General features: G+C 38.0%; 1 protein-coding gene across 8 annotated transcripts in view; it reads left to right on the plus strand.

The window, feature by feature from the left end:
- The window catches only part of ZNF438 (zinc finger protein 438), a 50981-nt gene extending 42830 nt beyond the window's left edge, over positions 1-8151 (plus strand). For 7 of the 8 annotated variants that reach the window (XM_027890176.1, XM_027890174.1, XM_027890178.1 and 4 more), the window contains 2 exons: positions 2667-4506; positions 6070-8151. In XM_027890176.1, the coding sequence (XP_027745977.1) occupies positions 2667-4506; positions 6070-6682 (2453 nt within the window). In that variant the 3' untranslated portion in view covers positions 6683-8151. Of the gene's footprint in view, positions 1-1179; positions 1364-2666; positions 4507-6069 lie in introns of those variants that run through there. The other variant, XM_027890180.1, reaches the window with a different exon arrangement.
- Positions 8152-8761: the final 610 nt, after the last annotated feature.

Consider the following 8761-nt stretch of genomic DNA (forward strand, 5'->3'; position numbering starts at 1 on the left):
CTGGCTAAGCAGCTTAACTGCAGTAGCTGTGTTGGACGAGAGGGAAATTAACTCAAAGTGTTGAGTATCCTTTGCTTACTAGAAGCACTGCAATGAATATTCTGCACTAAACTGTCTAATGTAAACTTGGGAAAAAAACCAAAAAAAAAGTCATATTGAAAAGTTATATTGAAACAACTTGCCTGGAAGATGTATTTGTGATAAAATTACACTAGTTGAAAAAAGGGTGTATAAAACCCCTTCTCAAACAGTTATGTCAATGCTTAGTATTGTGTTAACTGCATAAAAAGGATATTGATCTAAACAGACCTTGTTTCAAAGAGCGTTTTTTATATTCATGAAGATCTTGGCTTCTAGAGCAGTAGTTTCTTGTGGAATACTGAGAAAATATCTCGAGATACTCTCTTTATAGAGAAGTGATTTTACTGCTTAGTTTTACAGTAGGCAAATCAAGGCATTTGAGAATCATGTGGTTCTTTTTAAAGCTAGTGCCATGCATTATTTCTACGAATATTTCCTCCTAACCTCAAATTAACCTTTATTTTGTGGTTCTTTGACTGCCCTTTCGGCACCTTTGTAGAAGTGGCATGTCCGCAGCAAAACATCTGCCTTTTCCTGTTACCAGGTTGGGGAGCAGATGCCCTGTAACTTTGAGTAGCGCAGGTGTGCTAGCTTTCCTAAAACTTTTATGTAAATCAGTGAATGAAATTCTGAAATACAAAGAGAGAGGAAAAAGCCAAATGGGAGAGAGAATGGAAACAGCTTCATTTTGAATACAGTGGCAAGCTGAATAGCTGCTGGTTTGGAGAAAGTCTTTATTATCAGTGCGTGGCAAGCATAATCTGGAAAAATAAGAGCTGACTCTGTCCCTAAAAAGAATGGATATTTGTTCTGTCATCTGCTGTATTTAAGCTATACTATTTGACTTGTAACTAGCATTGAAGTTCAGGGCTACTTTGGTTAGTGATTGCAATACTTTACATTATTTTATTGTTCTTCTCAGAGGTTCTTAAAAGTGTTTACTCCAAAGCAGCAACTAGAAGATACGCTGCAGGAATCAAACAATCACCTGAATAGCAATAGCAGTCTTAGCCAGCTGAAAACGTAAAGGTTTCTATATACTTAGTGATTGTAGATTGTTAAAAAAAAAAAAAAAGAGAATAAAAAAAGAGCTGTGAGGAAACAAACTCTGTAGGCTTGGACTTATCCCTGTGTACAGGGATCTCTATATCTGTGTAGGATTTCTGTATGTACAGTAACCCAGTCTGCACAGGATGTCTAGACATTTAGAATATCTCTACAGACATTGAGCAGAAAGTTTTGGTGGTGCCCAGTAGTTTCACTTAATTGGAGGATAAGGAAGGTACATAATGGACTTGGGGTTGGATGCTGTAGATGGCAATAAAAGGATCAAAGGATTATGCCCTGCATAGTTATTGCTCTATGAATCTGCTGTGGATCAAAGAGTTTTGATAAGCATCAGACCTACTGTGTATGAACTGTACAGTTTATATTTGATTGTTCAGTGAATCCTACATGTCCTGAGGGCAGTGGATTTACTGCACATGTGCATACCATGAGTGTGCATGTCTATCTGTCCAGGAGTTCTGGTCATGAAATAGGATAGGTCTGTAACTTACAGTGCATGTTGCAAAGTGTGTGACCTCTGAGAAGAGCATCCAGGATTAAGATGATAAACTTACTGGAGTTTCTAGTGCTTTTTAGTAATTCACAGTTACCTTTTAAGTCCAGAACCATATATAAATGCATTTGTAATATAAGTCTTTAAAATGGCAAGGAATAGAAACTTTCCTATGGAATTACCTTACTGCAATATTGCAAGGTATTGCAGTATTGCAAGGAATTGCTTTACTGTTATATTGCATTTACTTTTATGTATTTTATTCTAATGTGATTCCTTCCCCAGAGTGATTTTTGCCTTCCCAAGGTGCCTTACTGCTTGGGATCTTTGTAGCTGAATTTTCAACAGTTGTGATTGTTGGGATCTTTCAAGAAAATGTTTGAATAACTTACTGCAGTAGTTTTATTGAGCATTAATGGCAAATAAGCAATATGTGTGATTGGGTATTTAACAATAATACATCTTCTTTCAACTCCTCTTTGATTTTATTATACACTATTTGACTGGTTTTTAGCAGTTATTTTTTAAGACTTCATCAGGCAAACTTTGGTCTTTATCTGATAAAACCCACAAATTCTAAATGTTACAGAAATTTTGAAAGATAGAATGATTCTGTTTGAGAGATATGATCAGAGTAGGTGCTCAGAAAAGGTCTGTGTCCTGGCCCTGTTCTTCCAGCTGAATATTGCCAGCGTGCTAGTCCAGCTTTTCCAGGGCTGAAGAGGCTTATGGGTGTATTTGTTCTGAAATGCCACATAGTTTGTAACCTAGAAGGAAACATCCATTTAAGAGAGGTTTTTTTTTGCATATCTGTGTTCAAGCACATTGCTTCAGGCAATGCTTTTGTTTTGTCCATGGAAGTTTTTCAATTCTAAATTTATTTGGTGTTCATTTAAATGCCAAAATATTTTTAATATGTTTGTGTGTTATAGTATCCTTTGTAAGCAGTTTCGTTTTGAGACAGTAATTTTTTAAAAAGAAATACTATATTTCATATTACGACTTTGTTATGTTTGTCTTACAGATAAACACAACCCCCCTTCGGACATTATACAAAGTTTTCAGAAGAAAAGTCAGTTTAGGACCATTGCTCCAAAAATGGTACCAAAAATTTTAACATCTGGAGCGGTTCCTTGTCTTCAGTCATCTTTGCCTGAGCCAAACACACCGATTTCAGCTGCAGGTTCTAAACCACTGGTGGTGCCAGCTCAGAACTACGCTGTCATGCAGGTGGCTGGTCAGGAGGGGACGTTTTCCCTGCTGGCTGTGCCATATGTTGCCCCTGCCCTAACACAGCAAGCCCAGCAGTCAAATGTGGCCCCCTCTGACAACCTAAAGCTGCCTATCCCTAGGTACCGGTATGTAAGGAATAAATTGCTGGGTGACAAAGAAATGGCAAAAATCTCTGGTTTGGGTGCATGTAAGAAGATTCCTACCAAAGCGCTGGTCTCATCACAGACTTCCCCTGTGTCTACTGTAACTGAAGACTGTCCTGAAGCTCATTCTAGTTCAGATTCAACTGAGCAAGTGACTCTAACAGACTGTGACTCATCTGAAATTGCAGTTGGCACAGTAGTAAATAAAAGCAACTGTGTGGAATCTGGACTTCCTTTAATGAACAAAGCTGAAATTGTTAACAGTAAGATTTCTGTACCATCTCTAGTTAAAGACGCTTTATCCAAGCCAGCAAGTACAATTAATCCCCCGAAACTAAGTCTACGCTCTGTGAAGACAGCATCAGAAACCACAAGAAAGTCAGTCATGACATCTGAGAAACTAAAGGAAAAACCCACAAATTCTGCAAATCCTTTTGCTGTCTTGTCACCAGCAATTCTTGGCAGTACAATACAGATGACTCCATCATCACCAAAAGGAAAACTTCCTATTTTGCCTTACTCAAGGACGAAAAATTCAGTGTTCAGTAAATCTAAGCAGAATATTAATGTTGTGGATGTATCTGGTCCTTCACTAAGATCTGAATGTGAGAAGACACCAGCATTGACAAAAAACAAAGCATTTGATAAGGAATTAGCTGTATCATCTACACAAGTCCCCAAACAAACCATTCCAGAAAATGTCTTCTCTCCATCCAGTGAAGTGGATGTCGACAGTCTTAAAAAATTGAACAGTGCAGCCTCTAAAAAAAGAGGCAGGAAAAGAAGAGCCCCGGATGATTTACTGGCTTTTCAGACCAAGCGAAGGAAGTACATCATTAACAAGTTTAGAGAAGGAAGAGAGAGAGCGAAGGTTGATATTCTGACACCTGAAGACAAAAAAGCAGAAGCAGTGAAGAAATACCGTAGTATCAGACCAAAGCCAGTGGTAGTTGTGCAGGCCTTCACTCCACTGACTTCTGCAGCAGTAGTAGAGACACCACCTCGTGTCCATTCAGAGCATGCAATTCCTTTAAATGGTTCACTCGCCACCAGTTACAAGCAAAGTGACTCTACATCAGCTAAATCAAGCGATTCGAGTAGAAATGCATGTTCAGCCACACCTAAGACACTGCACAGATGCCCTGTTTGTAACCATACCTTCCAGTTCAAGCACCATCTCCAGGACCACATGAACTCCCACACCAAGAAACGGCCCTACATCTGTTGGATTTGCCGGAAGGCATACATCCATTCTGGGAGGCTCAGCACGCATATGAAGCTTCACCACAATGAAGGCAAACCCAAAAAGCTGGTGTGCTGTGAATTCTGTGCCAAAGTTTTTGGCCATGCAAAAGTGTATTTTGGCCACCTCAGAGAAGTCCACAGGGTTGTTATCAGCACAGAGCCCTCTCCTAGCGAGCAACAGATGCAAGACGCTTTAAAGAAGAGAGACACGAATATAAAAGAGACAGAAGAAACTACAGAGAGGTGAGCATTTTCACTAATTAAATGCTAGTGGAAATGGGATTTCAAGTTGTCAGTGGAAATTCATAAACATCACCATTAGGAAGATTATTGCTTCCCCTCCTGCCAAGTGAGATTCCTAATGGTTTAAATATTGTTCTTGATTCTAGTCAATCCATTAGACCATCCATTATATTTTAGCTGATTTATTGACTATAAATCATTACTGACACTTGAGTGTCCAAAGTAATTTTGCATATATTCTAGTAACATCCAATATATTGCCATTGGAGCTATTTGGATCAGTTAGTTAATACTCTGTTAATCTGCACTGTCTTTTGTCCTACCTGTTTTGGGGGTTTCTCTAAAAGATAAGTGAACCAACTGCAATAAGCAAGAAGTAAGTCATATTTCATTATTAGCTTACAGTTTGTTTTCCCTGTTAAATATCATTATCCCATTTCCTTCTATGGAGTGTTGTGAGCTAATCCATCTTGTGTGGTGATTACTACTGCTTTTGCCATCACTCAGCCACGCAGAAAAGTTAACATTTACCATATTAGGATGAATAAAACCTTCTTTTACCTCTGCATTGTGATTTTGGGGTGAAATCTCTTGATGCAATATAAATGTTGGCTTTTTTGTTTGTTTCACTGAAGAACATTCAGGTCTTTAATGTGACTCCTCACTGCAACACTACCGTGCAATTTTACTCATTTTACTTTGCGTAGCTTCACTCTCTGGGGCATCAGTTAGAAATTTTTAAGGTCTTGAGCCTAAGAAATACCAGCACTTTTCTGTCAGTCTTACTAGTCGTCACAAAGTGAATCATTCAGTTTATCCGTTTTGCTGGGTAATCTGTCTAATATGTGTAAATACAGTATTATCCTTTTCCTAGATGTTCTGAGAAGATTTCTGAGGAGATACTGTTTTGATTGGCTTCGGTTACCAGGGACTGTGTATTCTTTATACTGCAGAACTGTCCTAAATCAGGGAGAGGGGCTGTCTAATTGTGAATTAGGTATTCAGACTTTTCTAAACCATGTTACAGACTTTTAGGGGAAAAAAACCCAAGAAACTTTGAAGTTTCATTGTTTCCATCTTGGAAAGGGAGGTGGGACATGTGGTGTGACCTTAAATTGACCTTAGATCACTCACTGTAAACAAAGAAGTTTCTCTTAGTAGTACACTACAGATAATAGTCTTTTTTTGCTTTTTTAGCAGAGCACTAGAAGTATTTGAATCGATCTCACTGAATCAGGAACCTTAAAAAATATTATCAACCTTTTATTAAAAGGCTAGTGTTGTCAAAAGGTTATTCCTACCAAGGCAATTCATAAATTCAGAAGTGTCAAATAACATTTGGTTTCAGTTGCTTCCTAAACAACCTTACAATTATTTTCTTTCTTTTTTTTTTTTTTCCCTCTTCCAAATGAATTAGGTACTGTAAAGACAATTCTTATTTTTAATTAAAAGTGTTTCATGACTGTCATCTATTCTTGGAACTTATGACAGAAATTGCCATCCCTCTTCTGTGCCTGGCTAATACTGAAATAGTTTGTATTTCCTTTTTTCTTTTTTTAACAGGGGAAATAAGTGCAATCTTGAGGACCTATTCCATAACCCAGGAGGAGTGAAAATGCAGGTCAAATGTGGTCGATGCCAGTTTATTGCACAGTCTTTTGCTGAAATGAAGTTCCATTTACTGTGCTGTCATGGAGAAGAGATTCAAGGAAGAGTTACGGAAGGGGGTTTGCAAGGAAATAGAGGAGCGAAAGGGGAACCGATCAAACATACAACCCACTTCTGGAAACAGCACAATGAGAGAAGACATTTAGCAAAATGCAGTGCCTGTGAGGAGGAGCTTTATACTTTCCCAAAACTGAAAAGACAGATATACTTTCAACATCAAAATAATGCCACTATTTTATCTAAAGGCGAAGGGACTCAGGCAAGAAGTGGTGAAACCAGCAAGGAGATGCAAAACATGGGGTTTGGCACAGCAAGCAAAAAAATGGAATTTTGGTCTAAAGTAGGCTATAACTGCATTTTATGCAAACAGTTATTTGGAAAAAAAGAGGATCTTTTCAGTCACTGGCAGAGTCATCATAACTGCGAAGATCCTTCCACTTTATGGACAATTTTTAGTTTAGTATCAAAACAAGGGATTACTGAATTTTCTAAAAATGGGGAATATTGAAGCTCAGTTCTACAATGCTATGAAAAACATTAACTACCTTACCAAATTTTTTAGGTGTTTTCACTGTCTTCCTAAACTAATTCAATAGAAGTATCACTTCAAAGTTTTATTGGGTGGGTTTGTTGTTTTGTTGTGGTTTTTTTTTTTTTAAGTTATACTAATCTTTATTTTGGTGAATAGAAAGTTTATTTATTCAGTGTCATTCCAGATGGGTACTTGGAAGTCGATTAAAAAACTGTACTTAAAATTTGTGTTTAAGGAACTTTATAGCAGCAAATACCCAATACTAATGGTTAACATCAAAGAAAAAGATTTTTGAGTTAAATTATACTGTGCACACAGAAATAAATCAATTTATATGAAGCAATCTCAATCTTAAATGAAATGACAAAGCCTAGTGGAAGTGTTATTTCAGTCCCAATCGTACTTCCAAATTCTGTGGTAAATACATGTTTCCACGCAGTTCTGTTGATCACTTGTGCATACCTGCAGCCGGCATTCAGGAGCTTTATAATCTGTAATTTCAGAACGTTTCATTCTGGTTTCCTTGATTTTAGTGTCTTCAACCATATTTATTGCTTGCAGGCCTTTTTGGTGTTAAATTCTGTCCTGGCAATAGCAAAGATTTTGTATTTTATAAATAAAAACTCTACATATATTTATTTGCCTGTGGCTTTTTGGGTTGAAGATGAATTATTTGCCGGCCACAAAGATGAAGCCCTCCAGGCTTGACTGCTTTATGAAAAAGAACAAGTTTGTTTTAAAAATAGTGATCTGAGTTGGTTACATGTGGGAAGTCTGACATTGTGCAGTAGACTGCACATCTCACAGTGCACTTTTAGTGTATTCCTTGTACCTCCAGTCACAGCAGCACCACTGCCAACACTGTTAGCACTCTGCCTTCAACACTCTTGGTGTATCACTTTTGTACCGCTACAGCTGAGACAGTCTCTGGCTCTAAAGAGGAATTGTTCCTGCACTTGTAAATCTGTGGTATAGGGAATGAGTTGTTTTCACTTGTGTTGCCAGATTTGCTGTACTAGAGGAACTGGGTGCAACACCTTAACCTTCCAATATTAGGAGCTGGTAACCATTCCCATAGCAGGGAGCAGCCTGTGGTGCAGGAGCAGTGCATCCTGTGATCAGCAGGGCAGGCAAGGGTGGGGAACTTTGCAGCACATCTCCAAGGGGGCAAGTCTGGTCAGGCTGTAAGGGATGGAGTTCTGGAGCTCAGCTTTGACAAAAAGGTCATTGAAACCATTGAATCTAGTTTAAAATTGATGTTTGAACTGCTGTTACTCAAAGCCTTACGTACCACTGAATTATTTTGGGAGTAATAAAGGAGGCAGTCTAAGAAATCACTTACATCGCTGTTCAATGGAAGTCAGAGCACATCAGAGGGCAAGCTGAAAAATACACCAGTACTGTCCCTACAGTGCTCCTCTATTCATTTCTGTGGTCAACTGTAATTGAGGGTTTGCAACTATGAAAGAGCCATTCTTAAAATGTCCTGGGTCCCCTCTCACTGTTTTGCAAAAATTATGGTGATGAGAACATGAGAAGAGATCTAAAAATGTTGGGTTTTCTGAGTGGGATTCCAGAAGCTGTTGCAATACTTTGTGTGTGTGTTTTGGTTTTAAACAGTAAAGGCAATTTTGATGAGCTAATAGTTTTGAATACAATTTCTTGTTGTGTGGTGCTTTGCCCTGGAGATGAATTGTAGGGCAGGAGCCAAGTATAGTAAAAGACAAAAAGAAAATGCTCACAGAACTATACAGGTGCTTGGTAAGGTAGAAGAATCCCTGTGGATTCTCAAAACTTCCTTCCTACTGTCTTTTGTTTTATTACATATTTGTACTGTTTCTTTGCTTTTGTAGATTTGGGGTTTTTGTGCTGAATTACTATAAAATACTACTTATTCTTGACACACACATCTTTAATGGCTACAATATATTCATATTTATTTTCATGAGCACATTTGGAAAGGAATACTTAATTTTAAAGTCAGTGTTTGATATCAAACTGAAGCCGTATTTAACATAGTAGAGTGTGTTGCATTTAGAAGCATTTTTTACCTCC

The sequence above is a fragment of the Empidonax traillii genome, unplaced genomic scaffold (genome assembly GCF_003031625.1).
Source record: "Empidonax traillii isolate 1590-97213 ecotype Southwest subspecies unplaced genomic scaffold, ASM303162v1 scaffold280:size897971, whole genome shotgun sequence".
In the NCBI taxonomy this organism is placed as follows: Eukaryota; Metazoa; Chordata; class Aves; order Passeriformes; family Tyrannidae; genus Empidonax; species Empidonax traillii.